Source organism: Equus quagga, chromosome 13 (genome assembly GCF_021613505.1).
Source record: "Equus quagga isolate Etosha38 chromosome 13, UCLA_HA_Equagga_1.0, whole genome shotgun sequence".
In the NCBI taxonomy this organism is placed as follows: Eukaryota; Metazoa; Chordata; class Mammalia; order Perissodactyla; family Equidae; genus Equus; species Equus quagga.
The window spans coordinates 32,615,998-32,643,318 of record NC_060279.1 but is presented as its reverse complement, the minus strand read 5'-3'; the positions used below and the strand labels follow the sequence as shown (position 1 = coordinate 32,643,318).

At 50.4% G+C, this 27,321-nt stretch overlaps 4 protein-coding genes across 17 annotated transcripts; 3 read left to right on the top strand and 1 right to left on the bottom strand.

Moving 5' to 3' along the window:
- Positions 1 to 4,820: 4,820 nt before the first annotated feature.
- Positions 4,821 to 8,784, top strand: UFC1 (ubiquitin-fold modifier conjugating enzyme 1). 2 transcript variants are annotated; one of them, XM_046680185.1, is made up of 6 exons: positions 4,821 to 5,153; positions 7,051 to 7,118; positions 7,359 to 7,422; positions 7,721 to 7,797; positions 7,962 to 8,000; positions 8,339 to 8,784. In XM_046680185.1, exons 1-6 carry the CDS (start codon positions 5,031 to 5,033, stop codon positions 8,373 to 8,375), a joined length of 408 nt encoding a protein of 135 aa, XP_046536141.1. In that variant the 5' UTR covers positions 4,821 to 5,030; the 3' UTR covers positions 8,376 to 8,784. The 2 variants fall into 2 exon arrangements, with proteins under 2 accessions (XP_046536141.1, XP_046536140.1); XM_046680184.1 differs by lacking the exon at positions 7,962 to 8,000 and adding an exon at positions 8,047 to 8,137 and having other exon boundaries at positions 4,834 to 5,153.
- A 637-nt stretch (positions 8,785 to 9,421) lies between these two features.
- Positions 9,422 to 15,731, top strand: USP21 (ubiquitin specific peptidase 21). Its single transcript, XM_046683379.1, has 13 exons — positions 9,422 to 9,596; positions 10,411 to 11,031; positions 11,831 to 11,890; positions 12,063 to 12,183; positions 12,407 to 12,518; positions 12,711 to 12,866; positions 13,345 to 13,409; positions 13,665 to 13,768; positions 13,954 to 14,040; positions 14,325 to 14,403; positions 14,832 to 14,939; positions 15,041 to 15,155; positions 15,369 to 15,731. The coding sequence occupies exons 2-13, from the start codon at positions 10,432 to 10,434 to the stop codon at positions 15,457 to 15,459; spliced, it is 1,698 nt and encodes a 565-aa protein (XP_046539335.1). The 5' UTR covers positions 9,422 to 9,596; positions 10,411 to 10,431; the 3' UTR covers positions 15,460 to 15,731.
- A 153-nt stretch (positions 15,732 to 15,884) lies between these two features.
- Positions 15,885 to 20,347, top strand: PPOX (protoporphyrinogen oxidase). Of its 5 annotated transcripts, none has more exons than XM_046683383.1 (13): positions 16,526 to 16,661; positions 16,934 to 17,028; positions 17,185 to 17,319; positions 17,451 to 17,566; positions 17,748 to 17,880; positions 18,159 to 18,303; positions 18,414 to 18,604; positions 19,046 to 19,106; positions 19,289 to 19,407; positions 19,485 to 19,595; positions 19,696 to 19,845; positions 19,991 to 20,033; positions 20,118 to 20,347. In XM_046683383.1, exons 2-13 carry the CDS (start codon positions 16,942 to 16,944, stop codon positions 20,258 to 20,260), a joined length of 1,434 nt encoding a protein of 477 aa, XP_046539339.1. In that variant the 5' UTR covers positions 16,526 to 16,661; positions 16,934 to 16,941; the 3' UTR covers positions 20,261 to 20,347. The 5 variants fall into 5 exon arrangements, with proteins under 5 accessions (XP_046539337.1, XP_046539338.1, XP_046539339.1 ...); XM_046683385.1 differs by having other exon boundaries at positions 16,576 to 16,661; positions 16,841 to 17,028; XM_046683384.1 differs by having other exon boundaries at positions 16,619 to 16,760.
- An 87-nt stretch (positions 20,348 to 20,434) lies between these two features.
- On the bottom strand, positions 20,435 to 26,198 carry B4GALT3 (beta-1,4-galactosyltransferase 3). 9 transcript variants are annotated; one of them, XM_046683928.1, is made up of 8 exons: positions 26,086 to 26,198; positions 25,036 to 25,258; positions 24,473 to 24,747; positions 23,672 to 23,907; positions 22,907 to 23,097; positions 22,653 to 22,775; positions 21,347 to 21,451; positions 20,435 to 21,217 (listed from the first exon to the last, which is right to left on the bottom strand). In XM_046683928.1, exons 2-8 carry the CDS (start codon positions 25,038 to 25,040, stop codon positions 20,944 to 20,946), a joined length of 1,209 nt encoding a protein of 402 aa, XP_046539884.1. In that variant the 5' UTR covers positions 25,041 to 25,258; positions 26,086 to 26,198; the 3' UTR covers positions 20,435 to 20,943. The 9 variants fall into 9 exon arrangements, with proteins under 9 accessions (XP_046539884.1, XP_046539892.1, XP_046539889.1 ...); XM_046683936.1 differs by having other exon boundaries at positions 23,672 to 23,877; XM_046683933.1 differs by having other exon boundaries at positions 24,473 to 24,770; positions 25,113 to 25,258.
- Between the last annotated feature and the right edge of the window lie 1,123 nt (positions 26,199 to 27,321).

The window sequence follows — 27,321 nt, the reverse complement described above, 5'->3', positions numbered from 1 at the left end:
CAAGATATATTATTCAGTGAAAAAAGCAAGGTGCATTATGCTACCATTTGTATAAAAAGTTTTAAAAAAATGTATTTGTGTAATGGTAAATGCATTGGTATGTGTATTGGTAAATGCATAGAATATATTTGGAAGGTTATACAAAAAACTAGGTGGAGGGGAGGGGCCCCTGGGGAAGGGAACTGAGCAGCCAAGGAATGGGGTAAGAAGGAGAGTTACGTTACACTCTATATCCTTTTGCACCCTTTGAGTTTTGAGCAGGTGCATGGGTTACCTATTCAAAAATAAATATTTTAAAACCACATGTACGTAAAATTTTGTGTTCTGATTTTATAATTTATTTTATAAATATTTCCATATGGCATATTGCATAGAATTAATATTGTAACATTAATGGTTTCTAGGAGCTTTTTTCCTGTTATAAATAATGATCTGGATATTTGCTATTATTAATATAATACTATATTCCCTCATGCCTTCCTGCCTTACACACGCTCTTCTGTCTGCCTAGAATGCTATACTTCCCCTGCTCTCTCCTTGCCTGCATGTTCAATGGACCCATCCTAAGAGTTCCAGTTCAAATGCTATCAGCCTTACCCAATTCTCTCAGGCATACTTACTCAGACAGTACTTTGTATACTTCCAGAATAGAGATTTCTTATTTTATATTAATTCCCTGCATATTAGTTTCTCCTCCCCAAAAACTGTGTCTTTTTGTCTTTATTAACCAAATTCTCTGGCACTCCCAACCGTTGCCCAGATCTTACTAGCTAGTAGGTAGAGGTGAAGTCACATTATCAGTTAAACTCGGAGTCCATAGTTCCACCCTATGGGTGATACCAACACCTCAGAGGGTCCTGTGCACACTTCAGCCCATTCCAGGGAGGGGGCTGGTTGTCTCATATGTGTTCCTGCAGCTCTGCTGTGCTTGGTTTAGAACCATCAGTCTCTCTTTGTGTTTTCAGAAACACAGTTTCACTACCGATTGTTGTCTGCCCTTTTAGGGCCATCCATAGGCCCCTGCCACCATCTCCAACCCCTCAGATCCCTGATGCTAGTTTCACATTGGCCTGGAAATGGTGGAAAGGCATATCAGTTGGTTAAGGATGTGATCTCTAAAGTCGGACTGTGCTTGGGATTGAATTCCAGTTCTACCATTTACTGGCTGTGTGATATAGGGCTTTCTTTCATTTGACCTGATTGTTTCTCAAATGTAATGCCTCAAAATTTGTTTCTTCAAAGGTAAATGGAGATAATGAGAGTACCTATCTTAAGCTTGTTGCCAGAATTAAAGGAGCTAATTTTGTAAAACGTTTAGGACAGTGTCTAGCACATAGTAAGCACAGTTACTTTTTATCATTCTCTTTACCAAGTTCTAACTGTGGACCCAATTCTCCACAGCATAACAGAGACCAAGTTATAATTTACAATAATTCTTTCCTGAAGTCTCCAGAATAATTAAAGGCAATAGCAAAAGAGAACATTTTCCAAAACTGGCTACGCATCTACACTGATCCTCTATAGGGTGGCTCCCTCCCTGTAGTAGAGCTAGCATTTTCCTCACCATTCTGAGCTATCTTCCAGCACACTGGAGTCCAGACCAACCCCTTAAAGACCAGAGGGAGGAAAATTTTCAATTCCTTCCATAATCCAAGGTTTATTTCCCTGATCTGATATTTATTTCTCCTTCTGTCCTCTGCGAGCTACCTTTTCCCCTGATGACTGACAATCGGACTTTCAACTACTTTCAGGGGCTCCCCCTGTGCCCAACTGTACTATCCCATCGAAACAATGGTCCGACATCAGTGCATTTCCCAGAATTGAGTTATCCAATCAATCCTGCCCAATTCCTTTTTATAACTGTTTTAGGATAATTTCCATGAGGGAAAGGACTCTGCCTGCCTTGTGCACTACCTATTTCCAGTGCCTGGATGTAGTAGGGACTCCATAAACATTTGCTCAGGAATGAGTTCTTCCTTTGAAAAAAAATGAAGTTCAGGCCTACACACTCTTCTTTATCTTAGCTTCTGATCTCTTGTGAGAATTAATTAAAGCCCAGAATAAGCTAAATGCATAATTTAAAAATAAACACTTCTCTAAAAGAAATATACTCTACGGAGATGCAACTATGTGTACAATAGAGACAGCCTTATGTTTACAATAGAGACAGCCCTTTGTATTATCATACATATTATGAGCTTTGCTTTGCTATGTCTAATAAGGTGATTTTCCAAAACAATGCCAGAAAAGTAAAATGCAGATTTAAAAAGACAGCTTTTCTGGTGCTTACCTTACCCATCAAGATATTCATTTATTTTAAAAATATTGATTGATCACTTACTTCGTGCCAGGCATTACAGCATTAGGTTTTAGAAATACGGCAATGAACAAGATAGACACACAGTCCCTACCTTGAGCTTCCAGTCTTTCAAGACAAATAATTAATAAAGTGTGACGAGTGGTTACCATAGGAGAAGTATTCTAAGGAATAGAGGTCTTGTGCCTGCACTTGAATGAGAGCAGCTCTGCACTGATCATTTCTGTATCTTGAGATTCCAAGTAAGATTTTGTTTATAAACCTGGCTCCACTACTAAAAACAGTTCGAAAATTACTGCCATATATTTTATCTGAATTTCATCCTGAAAGCCTGTTATGTGAATGAATGAAAAGACATTGTATATATAGTTACCACAACCTTATAAAGATTACTATCCTCCTTCTATAGGTGAGAAATGCATTTCACAAAGTTAAAGTAACTCTCCAAAGTCTTCCTCCCTCCCAACTTTATTGAGGAATACTTGACAAATACAATTGTATATATTTAAAGTGATGATTTGATATACATGTACATGTGTATCATATACATATACACGTGAAGATTTTTTAAAGATTTTATTGTTTTTCCTTTTTCTCCCCAAAGCCCCTCAGTACATAGTTGTATATTCTTTGTTGTGGGTGCTTCTAGTTGTGGCATGTGGGATGCCGCCTCAGCATGGTTTGATGAGCAGTGAGTGCCATGTCCGCGCCGAGGATTCGAATCAATGAAACACTGGGCCGCCTGCAGCAGAGCGCGAGAACTTAACCACTCGGCCACGGGACCAGCCTCTAAAGATTTTATATACATATACACTGTGTAATGATTACCAAGATCAGGATAATTAACACATCAATCACCTTGAGTAGTTAACTCTTTTGTGTGTGTGTGTGTGTGTGTGTGTGTGTGTGTGTGTGTGTGTGGTGAGAATGCTTAAGATCTACTCTCAGATGGGACTGGCCCGGTGGCCGAGTGGTTAAGTTCATGTGCTGCGCTGTGGCAACCCAGGGTTTTGCCAGTTCGAATCCTGGGCATGGACATGACACCACTCATCAAGCCATGCTGAGGCAGCGTCCCACATGCCCCAACTAGAAGGACCCACAACTAAAAATACACAACTATGTACCAAGGGGCTTTGGGGAGAAAAAGGAAGAAAATAAAATCTTTAAAAAAAAAATCTACTCTCAGCAACTTTCAAATATACAATATTGTATTATTAACTGTAGTCACTATGCTGTACATTAGATCTTCAGAATTTATTCTTATAACTGAAAGTTTGTATCCTTTGGCCTTCATTTTCCCATTTCCCCCTCCCCGCATCTCCAAAGTCTTTTGATGATTAAATCAAATAAGCCTCATTCCAGATCTCTGCACTCTGTACCACACCACAGTGCCTACACCCAAAAGGAAATAAATATTTCCCCTAGGAGAGAGATCTCTAGTGAGATATTACAAAGCTTTGTCTGAGCCTTATCCAGTATCCAATACTTTTAAAAAATACATAGCATGCTAAAAAAAAAACGACAAAAACCACATCATCGTCTCATGGAAAAAAAATTGGAAAAATAATCCAACATTCATTCATGATAAAAGCCCTCAACGCTAGGAATAGAAGGGAACTTCCTTAACCTGATAAAGAGCATCCATGAAAAGCCAAAAGCTATCATCATACTTAATGAAGAAAGGCAATGCTTTCACCCCTCAAATCAGAATAAGGCAAGGATGTTTGCTCTCAACACTTTTATTCAACATTGTATTGGACGTTTCAGCCATTAGAAATCAAGATATAGCATGCTTATCAAATTTGTAGATGGACTATAGAATTTGATGATTAATAGAATCTGATCCAAAATTACTGCCACAGGCTGGAACGATTAATGTTGCTCCATTACAAAATCTTATTATTGTACTCCGTTACAAAATATTAAATTAAAGCCAAAATTAATGTATTTAGCGTTAAAAACCACTGAGAGATACAAAATTCTGCAAAAGGATTACCGGGTACCCACTCTGTGCCATGCACTAGAGATAGAGACATGATTCCTTCCTAGATGAGTTAATTCCAGACGCCAAAATGTCTAGGCCAGACTAAAGCAAGTCTTCCTGTGACCTCTAAACTCCTTTGACACTTAAGAATTCTCTAATTCGATTGTGTTAATTCTTCAGGACCAAGACTATATACTATACTTTGATTCTCCATGGATTCCAATAATTATCAGAAGTACAATACCCTTTCATTGTATGGCTTCATTGGCCTCTGCTAACTCAACCGGGCTTCACGGAAGCTAAGTAAGCTTATTCGAAGCGGACACATGTGAATCGCGTGTTTTAGGAAGCCAGTGCCCAGAACAGTGCCTAGAACAACCTAAAATTCTAACGGCTTTCCAAGTCTGGGAAGGCGTCCGGAATGGTTGTCTGAGGTTTCTTCTCTGAGCATGAGCGGAAGTTATCCTTGGAACAGTCTGCTTTTTTTTTTTTTTTAAACGATAGGTACCATATTCAGGACAGAGCCGTCCGTTTCCATTCTGTTCTTCCTGTTGTACCCACAAACAGGTGACCAGGTAACAAATTTGTCTTTGTTAGACAATAACGATCGCATTCAAAGAAGTCTTCAGGAAGCGCAACTCCTCATCTTCCCATAGTAAAGATGGCGGCGCCTCCAATGTAAACTGCAGGTAATACCACTTCCTCATTTCTCCTGCGCCCTCGTCCAAGATGGCGGACGAGGCTACTCGGCGTGTAGTGTCTGAGATCCCGGTGCTGAAGACTAACGCCGGACCTCGAGATCGGGAGTTGTGGGTGCAGCGACTCAAGGAGGAATATCAGTCTCTTATCCGGGTCAGTTATGCTTCCGCGGCCGACCGCGTCGCAAAAGGGTTGGGGGTAATCAGGTGTCCTTACGAATAGGCTCCGTGTGGAAGCCGCTTCTGGTTTTAAAGTTTAACTCCCAAAATCATAGAAATTGGACGATTGTAGGGCTGGGGGACTGAGGGGAAAAGCAGGGGAGGAGGCAGAAGAGACTCAGTTTAGGAGCCGCAGTAGGGCTAGACTTTCGGGCTGAAAGCAGCAGTTATTCTAGGGATACGCCTCCCCAGAAGGTGACGTGTCCCTCTGGCACGAGGTGTGTGCTCTCTTGGATGAAGGGGTGGGGGTCAAAAGAAATTTCTGGGGCCCTAAGACCCGGTCTGCATCTCTCTGCTCCCTCCTTCACTCTTTCTGAGCGAGGAACACACGTTACGGTTGAAAATTCAAGTAGGTCTTCGTTGCAGAGAGTTGAGGAGCTGAGCTCACAGGAGCGAGCCGTGTTCTCAATCTCCCTTCTGTGGACAAAGAAGAAAGGTTTCCTTCTTTGCAGTGGTCTCTGTCTGTTTGAAAGGCCAGCAGCTCTCCTACTATGTATTCATATTCACTAAAAAAAAAAAAAAAAAAAAAGAAAGATGTTGTAGACCTAGTCTTAGGAAGGGGATCCCAAGCCGAATAAGATGGAGCCTACTGACATAGACAGAAACAGATCATTATAACACGTTATTTAAGTGGAGAGAGACAGGGAGAGGAAGACAGAGAAATTGCTAGGATGTTTTGAAGTAAGAGGTGAGATACTTAATCCAGCTTGGGTTTAGTCGAAGAAGCCTTCCTAGAAGAGGCAATGCTTGAGCTGAGACTTAAAGGGTAAACATAAGTTGCTCTGATACAACGTGAGGGTAAGAGAAGAACATCCAAGGCAAAGGGAACAGCATGAAAAAGGCATAGAAGCTAGAAATACCATAACGTGTATGAAGAATCACAAATAGTTCAGAGTTGCTAGAGCATCAAATGTATGGCAGGGAGTGGTAGGCAAGGCTTGAGAGAGAGGTTTGAGCACTTGAATTTTGTCTTGGAGGCATTGGGATATCTTTATAGGATTTTAAGCTGAGGAATAACATGGTCAGATTTGGGTTTAGATCAATCACAGTGGCAGTAGAGAGGAAAACAATTGACAAGGATAAGATTGAAGGTAGGAGACAAGTTAGGAGGCTGACATTAGCCCAGGTGAAAGAAAGATAGCGAAACTCAGCAGTTATGAGGATAGAGAGGAGAGAGAGATTTGAAGAATATTCAGAAGATAAAATCAGCAGGACATCGTGAAGGATTGGTGAAGTAGAGTAAAGAAGAGAGAGGGGCAAGGATGATTCCCAGGTTTTGGGCTTGAGTGACTGAGTGAATGTTAATACTGCCACCTGAGATTGATGAGTGGAGAAATGAGTCTGAAGGATCAGGAGGAAATGCTGAGTTTGAGGTACCTGTGAAACGAAGGTAGAAATTTCAATATGTAGTTGGATACTGGAGTCTTGAAGCTCTGGGAAAAAATCTGGGTTAAAGATAAAGATTTGGAAGTCATCAGCATGTGGGTGCTAGCCAAAACTAGGACTATATGAGGTCCTTTAGAGAGGGAATCTGTGATAAAATGAGTTTGGGCTGAGAGCAGACACTATCAGAAGTGAGAAGAGAACCCAGGCGATATCATCAAATCTTTTGTGCATGCTAAATTGAGTGGAACCCAAACATTCTGTTCTCAGCTTTGGGCAAATCCACTACTTATCAGCATAGCTTTATCTTCGGTTTTGCTTAACTCAAAAAAGTTGGGTAAACTTTTTTTTCTTACCCTGAGAAAAAGTAATCACACTTTTCTTCTGAGGGAGAAGGGACTGCCCTTGGCCCCAAATCCTTCCTCAAAGACCTCATTCTCTGCTTTTAGTATGTGGAGAACAACAAGAATGCGGACAATGATTGGTTCCGACTGGAGTCCAACAAGGAGGGGACTCGGTAGGCAGACCGTCTTGGGAGGTTTGGGGGTGGGAATGTTAGATGCCTTGAGCATTTTGGTGTCCCAAAGCCCACTGCCAGGCCTTCCCTGCCTGATAGTAGCTGTCTCCGCTCCCACAGCTCCAGAGTTCTCCAGTTCCCATCCCATGAGTCTCCCAGGCTGGCTACCTAAACAAAGAAGATGTCATTTGAGTATAAGAAGAATGGGCAAATTGCACTGAGGTTCGGTCTTTGTTACAGGTGGTTTGGAAAGTGCTGGTACATCCATGACCTCCTCAAATATGAGTTTGACATCGAGTTTGATGTGAGTAGGATGGAGTGGGAAATATAGAGGTTAGTAGAAGGGGAGGGATTAAGTGATTGCTAACAAGCTAACCTTTCTTGGAGGAACCAACAACAACTTTTAAAATGGGAGGGAAAAGCTGAGGTTTGAGGCAAGCATAGATTACAGTTACTCATCTCCATGTCCAGAATTCTGGTGTGTACTTGCTGCTTAGGGAGTTTGCCAAACATTTCAGTTGAATCAAGAAATGCGTGGGTCTGATTAGATTCGTTCCTTTCTATCCTGATTCTGTTTTATTAAGGCTTTATAATTCCTCCAGATTCCTATCACATATCCCACTACTGCTCCAGAAATTGCTGTCCCTGAACTGGATGGAAAAACGGCAAAGATGTACAGGTAGGACTGAATAGGAGATGGGAAAAGGTCAAAGAAGGCCTTAGGGAAGAACTCTGGGAGGCAGGAATTTTCCCAGAGTCTGCTGACCCAGAGGAGCTCCATACCGCCCTCTGCCAAGCCTGGGCAAAGTACTTAGCAGACCTTGTTCTCAATTCTCATTACAGTATTTTTCCTGTGTTCCCAAGAGGCTGCTATGCTATACGGTAAACCTTGCATGTCAACACCTTCTTCCCCTTGTCCCTCTCATAGGGGTGGCAAAATATGCCTGACAGATCACTTTAAGCCTTTGTGGGCCAGGAACGTGCCCAAGTTTGGATTAGCTCATCTCATGGCTCTGGGGGTAAGTTTGGGGTATTTGGTATTTAAGGGGGGGAGGGGCTAGGCCCTGAGTGGTATAAGAAAATATCTGAGAGTAAACAAAGAATAACAGTGTTTTCCTTTGGGCATGTTCCCCTAGAATCTCTCTAAGAAGGGGCTTCTGATGAAATAAGAGGCATCGACTGGGTGGTAGTAATCTCACAGGGTCTCCCTTGTGTTGCAGCTGGGTCCATGGCTGGCAGTCGAAATCCCGGATCTGATTCAGAAGGGTGTGATTCAGCATAAAGAGAAATGCAACCAATGAAGGATCAAGACACTGAGGCAGGACAGAGGGAACTTTGATAGTCTACGTTCCTGTTTTCCTGTACATTACTCTTCTTACTCATCTAACTGCTTCCCCCCACATCCATTCACCCGTAATTGTTATGAAGTGGCTGCAGCAGGCCTTGCTCGGGGGGAAAAAACAACAACGGTATTGCTACTGAATTTCTAAGTTAGGCTACACGGGGAGGGGAAAGACTGGGGCTTGGGAAAACAGAAAGGCAATTTATATCCCTTTCCCAGGTGGAGCAATGTGAGATGCTGGAGGGATAGGGGGTGACTGAAAGTGGGTACATAGTCTTGTTGGTTTCTGAAGATAACTCGTCAATAAAAGCTGCTTCCTCTGGTGGTCTGTGGTTCTCATTGGTGGCTATTAAAGAGGGTGAGCACGTTAAAGGTGAGCAGGCGAAGACCCAAGGCACATGTACAACTACACTAGTTTGGGAGAGAGGGGAAAATGGAGGATGCTCTGGTGAGGAGCTGGGGAATGAAATCTTGACTGCTCTCCCTGCTGCTGGGATCTGCCCCTGTCCTGTAGCAGGGAGCTTACTGCTTTGGCCTGCAAGGTGCCTGAGGAATGGTTTTGCAGGGCCAGCATCCCCGCCCTCCAGGGATCTTCCCATCCCTATGTGGAGTGCTGGATGCTTCCCCAGAGGTCTGCTGACTGGACCCAGGCCCTGCAGCTTCTCACACTCGACCCCTGCTCCATGGGAAGGATCTGTGCTGCAAGCCTGGGGTCCATACTATGATTGTCAGATCTACATCGCTACGGGCACCCTGTACTTCAGGAACTTGCTTTGGAGCAATGGTTTAAAGAAATCCTGGGCAGGGCTGGGAAGCGGCTGTCCTAAAGTTGGCTACGTTTCCATGGTGTCGGCGGTGAAGCTAAGGGGGCGGGTTCACGCAAGCGCCAAGGAAGCGGGTGGGTGGATTCCCAGTGTGGCTGCGCAGGCGCCGTGAGAGACGGTGAAGCCGGTGACCGGTGGCCGGGCGGGACCAACAAAGATGGCGGCGGCCCCTGCGGCGGGAGAGATCTGGGCGATAGCTGCGGCTAAAGCTGCAGCCGGGCCCGCGGGGGAGCTGCACGGGGGTGGTAGGGGGTGGCCCTGAGCTGAGGCCTGGTCCCGGCTGGCCTCCCCCGCCGCCTCACCGGGGGACAGGTACAAGCCGGGGCGCTATGGCGTGGGGGGCCGAGGGAAGACTGCTCCAAACCCGAGGGGACGCCCTCTACAAAGGCAGAAGCGTGGGGGACCCAGCAGGCCTGGGAGAACTGGGCTGGAGAGACAGCATCCAGGGACCGCGGGGAATACGCCGCTGGACCCCGTAGCCAATCAGCGGCCTCGGCCTTTCTGCCCTCGAGGGGGGCGGTCCCGGCTAAAGCCCTGCTGTGGTGGGAGACGTGCAGAGATAAGGGGCCAGGAGTTGTTTGTCCTCCCTCCCTGCTACTGCCCCTGAGCCCCGAAACCACGTTGGAACTCAAAGGTGGGGGAGGGAGTGGTTCGCAAGTCACCCATTTAGTCTGCTTCATTTGCAGCTCGGGGCGGGGGGCAGGGTTTTGAGGGTGGAATGCTGTCTTTTGGACGGCTGTTCTTGCATCCACACCCCCTTTTGGCCAGACGTCTTAAGTGACCCAGGGTACGTCCCACTTGACTAGCCAGGTATGGGGGCCCTTGTCATGAGCGTTTAGATTATAGACAGCCAGGATAGGGACTATCATTGGCTTTTCAGTAAAGATGTATTCTTCACGAAGGGGATGAGGAATATAGAGTCAAAGCCAGGGGTGGCTATCTTTCATTCATTCATTTACTCAATGGACAATAAGTATTTACTTTGTGCCAAACACTATGCTAGGTACTGGAGATACAATGGTATGATAGACATGGTCGTGCCCTCAGTACCTGTAGAAGCTAATATGGTAGCCTAGGTTCTTACCACTCTCCATATTCAAATGCTGACCTTCTCTTCTCCTCCCAGGTCCAGCCTGTGGTGTCCACGATGCCCCAGGCCTCTGAGCATCGCCTGGGCCGGACCCGAGAGCCACCTCTTAATGTCCAGCCCAGAGTGGGATCCAAGCTATCATTTGCTCCCCGGGCCCGCAGCAAGGAGCGCCGAAACCCAGCCCCTGGGCCGAACCCCATGTTACGACCTCTGCCTCCCCGGCCAGGTCCTCCTGAGGAACGGCTCAAGAAACTGGAGCTGGGACGAGGACGGACCTCAGGCCCTCGTCCCAGAGGCCCTCTTCGGGCAGATCATGGAGTTCCCCTTCCTGGCTCACCACCCCCAACTGTGGCTCTTCCTGTCCCATCTAGGACCAACCTAACCCGTTCCAAGTCTGTGAGCAGTGGAGACTTGCGTCCAATGGGGATTGCCTTGGGAGGGCATCGTGGTGCCACAGAGCTAGGGGCTGCACTGAGCCGCTTGGCACTCCGACCTGAACCACCCATCTTGAGACGTAGCACCTCTCTCCGCCGCCTTGGGGGCTTTCCTGGGCCCCCTACCTTGCTCAGCATACGGACGGAGCCCCCTGCTTCCCATGGCTCCTTCCATGTGATATCTGGCCGGCCCTCTGAGCCTTTCTACTTCGATGACAAGATGGTGAGGACTTGCCAGCACACGTGGCCTTCCACGCCCGTGTTCCTCCATGCCTCCAGTTTTCTTGCCATTGTATGGCTTTCCTTTCCCCCTTTTCTCCAAGTTTCTTTTTCAACCCCTTGTTACAGCAGCCTGGACTCTCCTCTTCCTTGCTTAAGTACCCTTGAGCCTCACAGACCCTGTTTGGGGTTGTCTGTGACTTCCCAGCATGGTGTACCATTTCGGTCCCCAGGGAATTAACCTAGCCATTTGGAATTCTTCTTTGGGTCTCCAGGCCCTTACTTTCCCTTGCTGTACCTTCTCTCCTAGGACGCTGCCTAGGCCTAATTAATCTCTGGAGCAGAAGAGGGGCGGGCTCAGAACATCTGAGCTAGTGTGGTTGCCCATTTCCCGAGCTAAGTGAGCTAGGCTGGTTGCAGTTGGAGCCATCAGGAAAGAGTGCAGGAAGAGGCCACGGGGGCAGGAGGGGGTCTTGGGGGCAGCAAGGTGGGGGTGGGGAGCAGCTGGGCAACCATGCCAGTGCTTGGGGAGTTGCCCCAGGAGCTGCAACGCCGGCTAACCGGGCAGAGGAGTAAGTGGGGGACAGGTGGGACAGCCATGGCTGAGTCCGTGGTACACTCAGCTGTGATGGGCTTACTGCTCATGGCCAGTGAGGTAGGGAGACCCCAATACCCAGTGAGGGGAAGAGGGTGGAGTTTGGGGTGAAGTAGGGGTGGGGGAGGCAGTGGGCAGCATGCTGTTGCAAGGTTAAAGTGCCAGGTGGGATATATGGGAACCTGCTGACTGTACTCCGACCTTCCAGGCTCACCACACACTGCTCCTGGGCTCTGGTCATGTTGGCCTCCGAAATCTGGGAAACACGGTGAGAACCACTCCCTTGTCTTTCCTCTCTAACAGGAATGTAAAATAGTGCTGGGGGCAGGGGGAACCTGCCGACTTGGGGAAGGTGTGAGAAAGAAGAGCACTGAAGCTCTCCTAAGGCTTCCTGGGCAGTGGTCTGGAGAGATAATGGCAGTGTCTCTCCTGCTCCCCAGTGCTTCCTGAATGCTGTGCTGCAGTGTTTGAGCAGCACTCGGCCTCTTCGGGACTTCTGTCTGCGAAGGGACTTCCGGCAAGAGGTGCCTGGAGGGGGCCGAGCCCAAGAGCTCACTGAAGGTGGGACGACAACTCCTACTCCCCCCTTTCAAGTCCACTTTTCCCCAACCCCTTGCAGGTCCATCTGCCAGTGTTAGTGGCCCCAACCCTTAAGTCTGGCAGTTGTATCTGTTTTTCCCAGTACCTGCTTTCCTAGAGGTTGTTGTCCACCCTTTGAGCCTCCTCTTGCTTGTCTCTTCCAGTCATTAACCTTTGTTTCCCTTCTCCACTCCCACTCCAATAGCCTTTGCAGATGTGATTGGTGCCCTGTGGCACCCTGACTCCTGCGAAGCTGTGAATCCTACTCGATTCCGCGCTGTCTTCCAGAAATATGTTCCCTCCTTCTCTGGATACAGGTGAGAGAGCTGAAGTGTACAGGATTTCTCTCTGGCCATTGTGTGGGGGTAGAGCCAAGCAGGGGCCCTGGCAACATTGTTCTGAGCCTCAAGATGTTCTTCATCCAGGAAGTGCGGGCTGACGTCTAGGTAGGGGATAGTGTCTGTGGACTAGGCAGGGGCCAGTTGCCCATACTCTTTGTCTGGCTGTAGCCAGCAGGATGCCCAAGAGTTCCTGAAGCTCCTCATGGAGCGGCTGCACCTTGAAATCAACCGACGAGGCCGCCGGGCTCCACCAATCTTGGCCAACAGTCCAGCTCCCTCTCCACCCCGCCGCGGAGGGGCTCTGCTAGAAGAACCTGAGTTAAGGTGAGGTCACTCTTCCTCCCGCTTCTCCCAAGTAGTTTATCAGCAGCATTCATCCTTCACAGAACTGAGCTAGTCAAGATTGAGGAGGTAGGGTCTAGGGAAATGCTTAGCCTAGAAAATGGTCTGAGAAACAGTGCATAACTAGGAGGAAGTCAGGAGGAAGGAGGCTAAAGGGCCAGAGGGAGGCAGGGGATAGTGCTAGGGTGTCACCATTTTGAGGGAGGGGGGATAATTAATTTACAATCAGGTACGTAAGGGTTTGAGGCCAGGCGTCTGCATGCCGTCTTCCTTTTCCTCTCACCTTGGATTCGCCCAGAAAGTCCTCTGAAGCATTGCTCCTTTGACTCTTCCTTGAAATTTAGAGAAGGAGCTGGGGTGTGGATGGGGTACAGAGGTCTGTGGATCAGTTCAGTGGTGTTGGGGGGCCCAGTGTTCTGCTGTCTCATGGGTGCTCCCCACTTCCCTTGATCTGTGGTAGTGATGATGACCGAGCCAACCTAATGTGGAAGCGTTACCTGGAGCGAGAGGACAGCAAGATTGTGGGTATGGAATGGGGCAAAACAGTGGGGGAAAATTAGTGTGTGGGGCTGCACCCTTGGGAGAAAAAATTGCTGCTGTCAAGGGGTGTGAGAACAAGACTAGATGATGAAAATGTGGAAAAGGTGTGAGGGATTTGTTAGGCGTGTTGGTGGTGGGAAAGGAAGGGTCAGGCAGAGGGGTGGGAAGAGGTGGGAATCCAAGGAAGCATCTCAGGCATCCCACAGTAACTGTTTCTCCTGCCCCTTTGCTTCTATCTAGACCTGTTTGTGGGCCAGTTGAAAAGTTGTCTCAAGTGCCAGGCCTGTGGGTATCGCTCCACGACCTTCGAGGTTTTTTGTGACCTGTCCCTGCCCATCCCCAAGGTGGGATTCCAGAGGATTCCAGGGGTGGATGGGATATGGGTTCTGCGACCCAATCCTACCCACCTCCAGAGTGTGGGAGGGAACCCTGTGGGTCTCTGGAGCGGAACTGAATCCTGGGTTGATTGAGAAGAATTGGAAAAGCAAATTCAGAACATGCTGACCCTTCATTCCTCTTTCCCCCCTAGAAAGGATTTGCTGGGGGCAAGGTGTCTCTGCGGGATTGTTTCAGCCTTTTCACCAAGGAAGAAGAGCTAGAATCGGAGAATGCCCCAGTATGTGGGGGTTCACAAGGGATATAGTAAGGGTGGGAGACATGGGAGGGGAGCTCCATATAGGTAAAAGGGGTTGCATGATGCCTTAGTATGGGGAAGAATAGTTATATATCTGGGTTTGTGTTGGAGTCTGACATGTCCTGGTACTCCTAGGGCAAAGAGGGAGTGGCCCAGAGGATACAGAAGTATTGGGGAGAATAGTAAGTTGTCGTGTGAGTCAGGGTGTTGGAAAACCAATTGAGGTGAGGAGCACCTTAACCAAACATTATTTAACATTTTTTCAGGTGTGTGACCGATGTCGGCAGAAAACACGAAGTACTAAAAAGTTGACAGTACAAAGATTCCCCCGAATCCTTGTGCTCCGTATCCTAATCTTCAAATTCTTATTTCTCCCATCCATTCTTGTTTCTTTCTTAATTTTTATTTTTTATTGCAGTAACATTGGATTATAACATTATGTAGCCCTCAGATATACATCGCAAAATACCTCGAACTCTGTGCAGATCACATGTTCACCACCCAAAAACTAATTATAATCCATCACCACACATGTGTGCCCAATCCCCCCTTGTGCCCTCCCCCGACCCCTCCCATCCATTCCTTTTCCTCATTCTCCATGTTTGCAGAGGCTGGACATTTGGGAATTGAATTTTCCGTAGGAAAAGCTTGCTACTCCACCTTTCCCTACCATGCTCCCAGTGTGTCTTCTGGGAGGAAAGTGGGCAGCATTCAAGACCCCAGTCCGCCTCAGAGGCCCTCTGCCTCCCTGATGCTCCTTAACCAGGGCTTAGATCTTAATCGATTTTCCACCTCCCGAGGCTCCATCAAGAAAAGTTCAATAGGTGTAGACTTCCCACTGCAGCGACTGAGCCTAGGGGACTTCGCCAGTGACAAAGCTGGTGAGTCTGGTAGGGAAGGTCCTAAGGAGCCCCACCAAGGGGAGGGAGAGAGTGGGAGCTGGGCACAGCTCTGTAGAATTTAATCATCTCTAACCCTGCAGGAAGCCCCATCTATCAGCTGTATGCCCTTTGCAACCACTCGGGCAGCGTCCACTATGGCCACTACACAGCCCTGTGCCGGTGCCAGACTGGTTGGCATGTCTACAATGACTCTCGGTGAGAAGAGCCTCCTATTCAACTCCTGCCCCATTCCCACCGCAGCCCCTCACCCCTCTCCCTAATACAAAGCCCCAGGAGAATCCAGTGCCTGGTGAAAGGAGAGGTGGGGTCTCTCCTGATCTCTTCCTGTTTACAGTGAGGTTGATCTTGTGGGGAGGAGGGAATCTACAGAAATGATCACAACCCTTTCCCCATCTGCCTTCTTCCTAGTGTCTCCCCTGTCAGTGAAAACCAGGTGGCATCCAGTGAAGGCTACGTGCTGTTCTACCAACTGATGCAGGAGCCACCCCGGTGCCTGTGACACCCCCTTTGAGCCCTGGCACCTGTGAAACCCTTTCAACACCCTTAAGCCCCAGGCTCCCCATTTACCTCAGAGACGTCTATTTTTGTGTCTTTTTAATCAGGGAGGGGGGAGGGGGTGGTTGTAGCTCCCATTATTTTTTTTATTAAAAAGTACCCTTCCACTTGGAGGCTCCCTTGTCTCCCGGCCCCATGTACAGAGCTCCCCAAGCCCCTGCCCGTGTACAGCCCCCAGACCCTCTACAATCTCACTTTTTGTGAATAAATTTATTAAGAAAAAGTGATGTCATTTGTGTTAGTGCTCAGGGTGCGGAGATACAGAACTCGGCCGAATAGGAGTTTTCCTGGGACCCAGTTCCCTCTCTGAACAGATGGGGGTGCTCTCGGAGCCGGGTTGGGGTGGGGATGGCAGTGCCGGACAGGCTCATGTCAACGTTTGCCCAAAGCAGTGAAGGTTTCCGTTGGGAGGAAAAAAGGGAATGCAAACTTGAGACTTGTGAAGCTGCGGGGAAGCCTGGAACTAGAGTGCAGGCACCGGGGCGACGGGTCCTGCAGGCAAAGGGGCTGCCCCTCGAGGGCAAGGCACCCAAGGACCCCTGTTGACAAACACTGGGTACGTTGCTGGGCGGCCCTGGCTCCCGTAGGCCCAGGCTGTTGCTAACATCAAGGAGCTGTTTATGGAGCCGCCTCCCCACGGACCAGCTTCCAGTGTCCCTATCTACTCTCGCTACAACCAAAGCTCATGGGGCCTTCGCTCCAGGGTCCTCACCCTACCTAGGCCTGGGAAGCTTGAGCTGGGGAATGCTAAGCAGGATTCAGCTTTCACCGCCCCGGCCCGGCGGGGAGGGCAGCGCCAAATACCGCAGCTCACTCTAACCTGGCACGGAACGTGTTAACCTCCGGCTCTACGGAGCGGCCCCTGAAACCCGCCGTCCCTCCGCCTATGCTGGGGAGCCATGGCCAGCTCAGTGTTTTCATTGGTGAATGTGATCCGGGGCCTTCCAAGACCCACCAATCCAGAAGCAGGAAAGATAGGCTCGGGAGCGTGCCGCGAGAATAGAGTGGATGGAGCGTCGGAGAGGCCGAAAGGGTTGGGAGCGGAGGTGGCGACTCGGAGTCCTAGGCCTAGTGAGGCGTGGGAGGCAGAGCGCCCCAGAACTCAGGCGGCCAGTCGGCGCCCGGAACCCGGCGCCGGCAGATAGGGTGGGTGTGGCCCTTATCTGCCTCCCCGCGGAGCGCTGGGTGGACGAAGTCTTGAGACCTCTTTTTCTTTCTCCCTCATTTTCTCTCGTCCCTCTCGTGGTGAGTCCTGGGCCCTGGGCGGGCACCTCACCGTCCCACCGCCCCATTCTCTGGCTCTGCCTTTGTTTCCCCTAAAGCAGTGAGTGGCCGGGGCTGGAGCGTGGTACCGGCGGAGCTTCTGGAGAGCAGGGTGTCCCCCGCTCAGCCTGTCCCGATCGCTCCATCTCCCTCAGGCTTCCCAATGGGTCGGACCGTGGTCGTCCTGGGCGGAGGCATCAGCGGCTTGGCCGCGAGTTACCACCTGTGCCGGGCCCCTTGTCCACCCAAGGTGAGTGCCCCACTGTGCCCGAGGGAGCCTCCTTTAATACCCTTGTCCCGATTCTGGCAAAAGGTGGATCCTGGCCCGCGGGATCGCCGCACCCTCCACACCCTTTACCCCTCCGCTGTAGGCGGTGCTGCAGTGGCCCCCTTGTTTCCCCACAAGGTGGTCCTGGTGGAGGGCAGCGAGCGTCTGGGAGGCTGGATCCGCTCAGTCCGAGGTCCAGATGGTGCTATCTTTGAACTTGGACCTCGAGGAATTCGGCCAGCGGGAGCTCTGGGAGCCCGGACCTTGCTCATGGTGAGAGGCTTGTGGAATGCCAGGAGAGGCTGCCAGGGGCCTTCACTAGAGGATAGACTTGAGGGGCGGGAGTATATTTGGTGATCAGTCCGTTCCTTAGTTTCTCCTCTTCCTGAGGATGTATGGAGTAGGTTTCTGAGCTTGGCTTGGAATCAGAAGTGTTACCTGTCCGGGGAGACCATCCAGCTGCCCAGAACAGGTTCCTGTATGTAGGCGGTGCTCTGCACGCCCTGCCCTCTGGCCTCAGGTAATACTATCACCTGTTTACAGCACATTCTTCTACTGGGTCCCCAGCCTCACATTCCTTTCATTTTTCTCATCTCCCAGTTTGTCAGCCCTCCCCGCAAAAGGGGCCAAATGAATGGAAATGACCCGCTGGAGCTGGGGAGGTAAATCAGAGCTCCCTCCTCATGCTTTCTTCCATGCAGGGGGCTACTCCGCGCTTCACCTCCCTTCTCCAAACCGCTGCTCTGGGCGGGGCTGAGGGAGTTGATCACGCCCCCAGGCAAAGACCCTGATGAGACTGTGCACAGTTTTACCCAGCGCCGCCTTGGACCTGAGGTGACACTGCCCAGAGGCCCCAAATCCCTCCCCTCCTAAGCCAGCTGCAGAGCCCCCTGCTCAAACCTACTACCTAGGGGCTCTTCTGTATCATTTAGGAATGCCCTTTTCTTTTTATACCCTGTAGTCCCTAAAAGTCAGTGTTGGGGGTGATCTTATAATGGGACTGCTCCCCAACCCAAACCCTACCCCACCCCCATTCCCTACCAAGTAGGGGCAGTGGAAACCAGTCAGTGTAGCTTATTCCTTGGCCTCTCAGTCCCAGTCTCACCCTTAAGGTGGCGTCTCTAGCCATGGACAGTCTCTGCCGTGGAGTGTTTGCAGGCAACAGCCGTGAGCTCAGCATCAGGTCCTGCTTTCCCAGTCTCTTCCAAGCTGAGCAAACACATCGTTCCGTATTACTGGGGCTGCTGCTGGGGGCAGGTGAGGGGGGGGATTGGTTCAAGGGGTGAAGATATTAAGGACTGCCAGAGTGAGGGACTAGAGGCAAGGGATGCTCTTTTATTGATTCTTCTCTGCTTCCTCCTCTGCAGGGCGGAGACCGCAGCCAGACTCAGCACTCATTCGCCAGGCCCGAGCCGAGCGCTGGAGCCAGTGGTCACTCCGTGGAGGACTGGAGAGGTTGCCCCAGGCCCTTAATACCCACCTGACTAGTAGGGGGGTCAGTGTTCTCAGAGGCCAGCCAGTGTGTGGGCTTAGCCTCCAGGCAGAAGGGCGCTGGAAGGTAAGAGAGCCCCCTGGAGTGTAATGAACCTGTGTGTTAGTTTTCATCTTTGCCTAAATGTTTTAATCAGGCCAGGGCTGGCAGGAGTGCAGTACCTCATTGTTTTCCTGTCTTAGAAGCAATTTAAATATGGGCTACCCCAGGTTCTTAGGCCTTCCTCCAAGACCCTTAGGATCCAGGTCTGTAGATAGAGGTAGTGCTTATAAGTGGCTCAGAGATAGGGAAAGGAACAATCCAGCTCCACTGAACATTTCAGAGTGGCCACACTGGCCCTCAGTCTGGCCCACTTCCTGAAGTAATAGGGGGTGATTTTTGTGCTGACTGCACACTTAATCTCTTCATCCTGGTCAGCACCCAGTCTCTCCTGCCACTTGGGTGCCTTGGAAACTGAGGCAAAATTTCCACTATCTCTGTCTCTCACAAATGTTTTCATCCTCTCAGGTGTCTCTAGGGGACAGCAGCCTGGAGGCTGACCACATCATTAGTACTGTTCCAGCTTCAGGTAATGGGGTGGCAGCCTTCCCCTTCCCCAACCAGGGTGAGGCAAGCTGTAGCTTTCTGGGCCAGAAGGACCATACCATGCCCCTGAATTGGTCATCCCTTTGGGAGGCTAATTCCAAGGAGGGTTGATGAAACTGTAGTGTGAATGCCTCCTAAAGTAGGCCTCTGCCTGCCCCCCTCCAGTGCTGAGCAAGCTACTCCCTGCTGAGGCTGCACCTCTGGCTCATGCCCTGAGTACCATCACTGCTGTATCTGTGGCGGTGGTGAATCTGCAGTACCGAGGAGCTCGTCTACCTGTCCAGGTGTGACACAGAGGAAGGGGAGACATGGGCTCAACAGGGACTCTTCCCACCTGACTCTGTTTCTTCCGTTTCTCCAGGGATTTGGACATTTGGTGCCATCCTCAGAAGACCCAGGCATCCTGGGAATTGTGTACGACTCAGTTGCTTTCCCTGAGCAGGATGGGAGCCCCCCTGGCCTCAGAGTGACTGTGAGAGGAAGCAGCTTTGTTCAGTGGGGGTTTCCCAAGGATCCCCCTGTGCCCCGGTATAGGTAAGGTCAGGCTTGTCAGTGCTATATTCCCTCCCTAGGTGATGCTGGGAGGTTCCTGGTTACAGACACTGGAAGCCAGGGGCTCTGTCTTATCTCGGGAGCTATTCCAACAGCAAGCACAGGAAGCAGCTGCCACACAATTAGGACTGAAGGAGCCACCAAGTCACTGCTTGGTCCATCTACACAAGGTGAGTTGGGATAAAGTCAGCCCGCCCCCCCACCCCCACCCCCGCCGAAGGCCTTGAAGGCAGGGACCGGTATATTTGTCATTGTCCACCAAGACCCAGGATATCAATAATAAACTTTTCCCTGTATCTCCTCTTCCTTCCCCAGAACTGCATCCCCCAGTATACACTAGGCCACTGGCAAAAACTAGGTAAGTTGGGAAAGCAGCTGGGCTGAGGGAGGCCAACGAAATCAGACCCCCAACTGTAACTTTCCTTTTATCCTTTCTTTCCAGAGTCAGCTACCCAATTCCTGGCTGCTCAAAGGCTGCCCCTCACTCTGGCTGGAGCCTCCTATGAGGGGGTTGCTGTCAATGACTGTATAGAGAGTGGGCGCCAGGCAGCAGTCCGGGTCCTGGGCACAGAACCTAATAGCTAATAACCTAATAGCTAATAGCTCTCACTTCTTCCTGCCCCTGCTGGCAGGGATTCTCTCACTCATGAAAATAAAAGTCGCTGGAGCTTGGCTTGGTCTGGCTGTTCTGTCACCTTCGGGCTTGTGGGGTAGGGGACAAAGACAGGCAAAGGGTGCCTGGGATGCAGAAAGCAGGGGCAGAGGCAAGACAAAGTCCTTTATTAGAAAATATATCAAAATCCCAGCCCCCTGAGCCAGGTCCAGAAGAGGGAGCTACTCCAGCACTGGCAGAAAGTACCCAGGGAGGGGCTTCCTTCAACAAACACACTTCCTGGGAACCATAAATAGAATAAATATTCACAGAGGTCCCTGGAGAAGCCAGATCACTCTTCTCTCCATTGAAGAGGAAGGGACTTGGGGTCCAGCCCTGCTCTTGCCCCAGCGGCAAGGGACTCCCAGGAGTCGTCACATAAAATCATGACATCAAGATTCACAGTCATAAGCCCTGGCAGGTGACCCTAGAAAGAGGGACCCCCAGGCCTAGAGGAGCCCAGCTCCAGTCCAGCAGTGAGGAGAAGCCCCTGCCCCCAGCACAGCACTAGAGTTCAATTTCCCCACATCCCTCTGAGAGCAGTGAGGAGCTGAGGGTGGGGAGAATACAACCCCTCTGATTCAGTTGCATGATTAAGGATGGCAGGAAGGAGGAGTCAGTGTGAACCATGGGGGTCTGTGTGGTTGGCAGTAGGCAGAGGACCAGGCCTGGCTGGGGGCCGACGCTGCAGCATCTCTTGACGGAAGGCCTGGGAGGAACCAGGTGGGTAACGGGGACCAGAGAGAGTCCGGGGACCCCGAGGGTCAGTACCAATGTCTGCCGTGATGTTGGTATAGAGAGGGCCAAGCTCTCGAGCCAGCAATCGGTAGGTCAGTGAGTTCATCCCATCTTGCGTCCAGGAATTCTGGGTACGGACCAGGAGGTCAAATCTGAGGGTTAGAGGTTGGAGACTAAGACCCAGAAAGGAACAGGAATCTAAGGACCTTTAGGAGCTTCCTAGCTAGGATGCAGAACCCCAAGGATCCAGTAACAATTCCCAGGCAGTCCTCCCTTCCTACCTGTGGGGATTTTCCTCGTTGCCCTTATCTCCTCGGTGCTTCACCATCTTATAGTGTCCCACAGATGCAGGGGGGCGAGAGATCTTCATCCCAGCGAGGCGTACCCTATGGGAAAAGTGAGGGCACCTTGGACGATCCAGAGTGGAGCAAAGCTGCTGACAGGTGAGCAAGAAGAACTAAGGCCAGCAAGGAGGGCATTGCATGTTTCTGTACACAAAGAGCAACTATTACTAGTTAGGCAAAAATGTGCCACGTACTGGAAGGGGAGAGAAAGTCAAACAGAAGGAAATGGCTGAAGAGAATGTGAAAGCTGGATGTATCCAAATCCTCAGGGCCTGGTGCCAGGCACCCTGGGGCCTTTAAACAATTGCAGAGGTAGGTCTGCACCTCCCACCTTCATTTCCTAACCGGCTCCCAGAGCTGCCCTTGCAGTCTGGGAAGGACAGGGCGAGGAGCCATTTTGTCAAAAGGATAGGACAAGCCTGGGAGTTGCAGACCCAAGCTCAGCAATTATTTAGAATAGTGGCTGAGCTGCCTCAACCCCACTGCTTGGCAGCCTCCCCACCCCCACCTCCACCCCCCAGTGTTAAGAAAAGGGTGGGACCAGGTGATTAGGGCCTGGAAAGAAACAAATCCCAACTCTGACTCAGAAGCAAGAAGTGAAGCTGGCCTGGGAAGCTATTGAAAGAGTACATACATTTAGAAATTGCTGGGCATTTTATACACATACAGAGGACCAGAATCCACAGAGAAGTCATCCCAAAGGACACAGGGAGAGAGGAGACAATGGATCCAGCATATCAAGCCCAAATATTCACACCACACCACAGATATGAAATTGGGTCAGCTGAGGCTGAAGGTCAAAATGTTTCTCATGCTAAAAATGAGTTGGCATCATGACAATGGCACAGGGTTTTAAAAAAAGTGATTCTGGGCTATTTGGAGCAGAGCCCCTCCTCCCCCAGCCCCACAGGAAGTGGTCTGGATGCAATCCTAGCAGAAGGCAGGACTAAACTATCTCTCAGCTCCTTTCCAGCTCTGGAATCCCATGACATTATAGCCTATTGATCTTATCCTCTCTCCCAGGAACATAATTTACCAGATGTGGGAGACTGGAGGATGATAGAATGGGGTGCAGCATGCAAAGCCTGACCTGGGTAGACTGAAAAGACTAAGGAAGAGGAATGGGCACAGTGCAGGACCAGGGAACTAAAGGTTAGTGTTAAAAGGCTATGGCCAGCGGTGGTCTCAGAGGACAGGAGTTTAGGCTGGGGTGAAGGAGGGAGGTGGTAACAGGAAGTCTGACCTGGTAGCAATGTCGTCATCTTCACCACCCCAACCCCAGTATTCATTGGGGAAGCCATTCATCTTCAGGTACTGGTCAGGAGTGAGTGCTGAGACCCCTCCAAAGTACTGGGGGTACGGGAGGCTAGGGAGAGAAAGATCCTTGAATTCCACAAGTCTTCTGGGGAGACACGCCTACCCACAATCCCCTTGGCTCTCCTCCTTCCAATGGATGGTGGGTTTCCCTGCTTCCCAGCATCCTCTCATGCCCTCTACCTGTATCCAAACTTGTTCATGGCAACAGCAACATGCCGGGGTCCCCGGGGATCACACACATAGAGGTTGTGGTCATTCTCTGGCAGGAGGTCCACATCATGCAAGAACAGGCAGTCCCACTCTTCATCACGCAGGGCCTCCCGCACCCCAACATTCAGCAGCTTTGCCCTGTTAAATGTTCCATTTCCAGCCTGGAAGATAATAACGGAAGAGGACCGGACTATGTCTGTAGGTAGCATGGAGAAGAGGGGTCAGAAGTATAAAAGAGAAAAGAGGGAAACCAAAGTGGGTCATAGGGCAAGGAGAATCAAGAGAAAGACAAACTATCTTTTATTTTTTCATTCAACAATTTTTTTTTGAGCATCAGTATGTGCCTGATACTTACACACTGCTGTTTAGCATTTAATCCTGACAACAACCATGGGAAACAGGTATATACTAGTTACCTTTCTTTGCTTCATTTTAGGGGGTTAAGTATCTTGCTCAAGGTCACTTATGGGACAAATGACAGAACTAGAATTTTAGCCCAAATCTGTCCAATTCCAAATTTGCACAATTCCAAATTCAACAAAGGGAAGATCATGGGTGGGTACAGACTGGGAATACCCTAAAGAGAGTAACAAGTTGGCAGAGCAGTGCCAGGTGCTTTCCCACACTCAATAGGCTGACTTAAAATTATTCCAGGGACCCACTATATGAAGAGTGGAGTGGCATTTACTTGAAGTTTCCTTACGAAAAAGAAAGCGGAGTTGGGATCAGGGGTACCTGGTGGATGACATAGATGCCATAAGCAAGCTGCTGGCGCTGCAAGAAGGGGTGCAGGTGGTAGAGCAGCAGGCGCAGGTGGTGCTCCCGGCCCCGGTGGGGCACAATGATGGCTGTTCGGGAGCGGGGCTCACACCCTGCGGGGCGGTACCGGCCCCCCAGTTCCACTCGAGGATTTCTCTCCACAATCTCTGCCAGCGACGGCACTGGAGTAAAGGACACGGACACAGGACCCACTGTTGGGAAGGAATGGCAAGGTCAGGGGTTAGAAGGGCAAGGAGAAAAAGGACCACCAGGGCCTGGGGACACCTCTAGCCCCCACAATCTGGTTCTAGGGCTCAGCTCCCCTAAGGGCTCACTCAGAATTTTCAGAGCCTTGAGTTCACCATCATTGGGGCAGCTTTGCAAAGTCTGGAAGATGCAGGCTTCTTAACTTGGCCTACCTTTGTATTTTAGGGTTCCATAACTCTCTCTACAGGGTTGGAAGCTGTAGTTAGAGGATGGAGAGAACAGAAAGACTTCCAATTAACTAACTAAACCAGGGCTCATCTACAAAGGAAGCAATTCTTAGCCCAAGGCAGGAAGAGCTCATAAATGGGTAGGCAATAGAAAGTTGTAGCTCAATCCAAGAGCCCAATCTAAACTCTAAATTCAGAGTCCATTCTATCTCAACCTCAGCCTATCTTCCAATTACATTAACCTCCTGTTCTAAGTCCTACTCCTGCCACACTATGCCTGCCCAAGCCTCCCTGCTCCCAGACCTCAGCCTTCCGTTCACTTCCTCCTTCCTTCTGCACTCACCTAAGAGAGGAGATCGTTCTGGACAGTAGGGTAGACCTTGAGGAGCTAGAGGGCCCCCTGGGGCAACAGGGGCACCAGGCAGGTGACTGAGGTTACTGTAGACATCGTGGGGATGCGAATAGTCAAATGTCGGCCCCTGCTCTCGGCCAAATAGGGCACTGAGGCTTCGGAAGCCCCCCAGTGACAGGTACATCATGACGGCCAGCTGGGAGCCCACAAGCAGGGCCAGTGTACAGGGCCTCTCCAACAGCCTCCGCAACATCCTGGGGGGAGGTCTGAGGAGGGAGAGAGGAAAGTTCTGGGGGTGGGCAGGAAGAGATCAAGCCAGCAGAGAAATCATCAGGGAGGGATGAAGGTGGTGCCGGGGTAAAGAGGAAAAAGAAGCAAAGAATAAAGTCACAGAAGGGAGCACACAGGTGTCTGGTCATGCAAGAAAAATAAATAGAATGTGACCACCAGCAGCCCTACCACCTGTCACTTCCAGCCCAAGTTTCACCCTCCTCCGCCCCCTCTCCAAACCACTCCTGCATCTACTCTCAGTTCCCACCCCCAAGAATGCTTACATCATTCAGGTCCCATGTCCATTTCAGGAGTCTCTGGAGAACTTCCCTTCCAGTTCTAGAGGGAGAGAGAGACTCACCTGGGTTCAAGCTGTCTTGTTCTGGATCATGGGGGCTTCAGGAGGTCCCGGGGGGACAGAGATGTGAGGCATTATCTAAAAGTGGAAACATCACAGAAGACAGAGAAAGGATCCATCCAGCGCTGCAACAGCGATCCTGGGACCAGCTGGAACAGAAGCGATCAAGGATAACCAGCCACCCTCTATGGGGCAGAGATCAGGATCAGGGTGAAGCCGGTTTCCCAGCAAGGGAAGTGAGGGAAAGTGTTGGAAAGAAAAGAGCGGGGGTGTGGGGGGAGATGCTAGGTCCCCGGCTCCTCCCGGGGCCACCCTGGAGTGTCAGGTTCACTCCGAACTTAACCATCCCCCACTCCAACAGGACCAACCTGTTTGGGGACTGGGGACAGGGCAGCTAGTGGAGACATTATGTCTGCCAGGGGGTGAGGGAGTCATGACAGGACTGTGGAGTGGCCTCAAGAGAACCCAGGGCGGAGTAGGAAACAGGCTCCTTTCCGTTCTTCTCGTGCTTGAGAGCTAGCTCCGCAGGTGCAGGGAGCGTGACCACCTGGGAGCTGCACGCAAACAGCCCTGGAGCGCGGCGGGGAGTAGGGTGGGGGTGGCGTCCTCTACCTTTTCTACCCTTCCCCAGTCCTAGAGGGGGTGGGGAGGAGGGTTACAGCTAGAGGGAAATAGGAAAACGGAGGGCTGGGCAGAACCTGTCGAGAGTACCTGGGCTAGCTCACCTAGAGGGGCGTGGTCAGCGCTCTGCAGCGGGTGACAGCCCGGTTCTTTCGGAGCACCCCCATTCCACCCCAACCTCCTCTTCCGTTTGCCCTACCTTGCAACGTGAGCCCACCCGGCCTCTGTCCAGACTTCCACCTGGGATCCCCTGCCTGCTCAGGCTTGTCTTCAACCTTTACCCAAAACTTCTCATCCTCCCAATCGCCCGAACCTTTCTCCCGGCCCCTCACCCCACCAACCCCAGCCCACGTACCTGTTCTTCTGCTTCCAGTCGTCACCGCCACCCCGACAGCCGGGCAGGCATCGCTGCCGCCATCTTGGAAGCGGGCGCTGCGTGGGCGGGGCCTCGCGTCACGGGGCGGGGCCTCGGGTGGAGCCGCGGGGGCGGGCGGAGCGCAGGGTCTGGACAGCCCCGGCCCGGAGGCGCGTGCCGGAGCGCGGCCGGGCGGGGCTCGGAGGAGGCTGGGCCGCGGGCAGCGGGCCGCCGCGGCCTCGACCCTTCAGGGAACCTGCGCGGGGGTTCATCCCCACGGGACCGACTCCTAGGGAGATTCCATTTCCCACCGCGCAGTCTTGTAAAAACAGCAGCTCAAACCAGGACTTTTCTTTGGGCTGAGACTGACCGAAAGGCCGGTGGGACAGTTTCTGGCGCGACCGAAGGCCTCCCTATATCCCCGGGCTAGGCTGAGCTCCTTTACCGGGTCAGTGGCGCCCCTTGCAACTAAGTGCCACTTAGTATCAAAATTGTTTCTTGCTCAGGGTGAGTCATAGTTGACTGCTCTGGCGCATTTTTGTATCCCATGGTATCCCGCAGGCCTTGAAATAGAAACAGTTAATAAAGCAAGGAAACATTGAGTGTGGAGGGAAGGGCAGGGTCTGCTTTAATGTAAAAATGTGTTTTCCCAGATATGAGAGTAAAATGGACATTCCATTAATATGCAATATGTTTATCTTGTGGCTTCCACTACCCCCTTAGCATATTGTGTTCCTTAGAAGCAGATGTTCACACTGAGGAAACTTGAATAACTCACAATGTCTGTCTCAAAAAGCTCATGGTCTTGTGTGCTTGTACGGGAGGGAGGGTTACAAAAAATATAGTGGGATAAATATGATAGCCCAGAAATTGCACCTCATTCTCACGTGGAGAATCTGGAAAGCCTTCCGAGAAGAAGTGATGGCTAATGGGAAACCTGAAGGACTTGTCTATAGTACATCCTTCTGCTTTATAAGATCTTGTTTCAGTGGGAGATATTTTACAACCCTATGTAGGAAACTGATAGACATGCAAATTTCAGTCCTGTCTGATAGAGGTTCAATTAAACCCCTACTGGCTACCTTGTGGAAAAAGGTTTTTGCCTCCATTGTCATATTCATTTCTGCATTCCTGATCTGTAAATGTGTCTGTTTTTTAGATATTCTTTTGAACCAGTAATAACGTCTTCTGGTTCCTCACAAGTTAAACAAAATCTGTAACACGTGTTCATTTTTA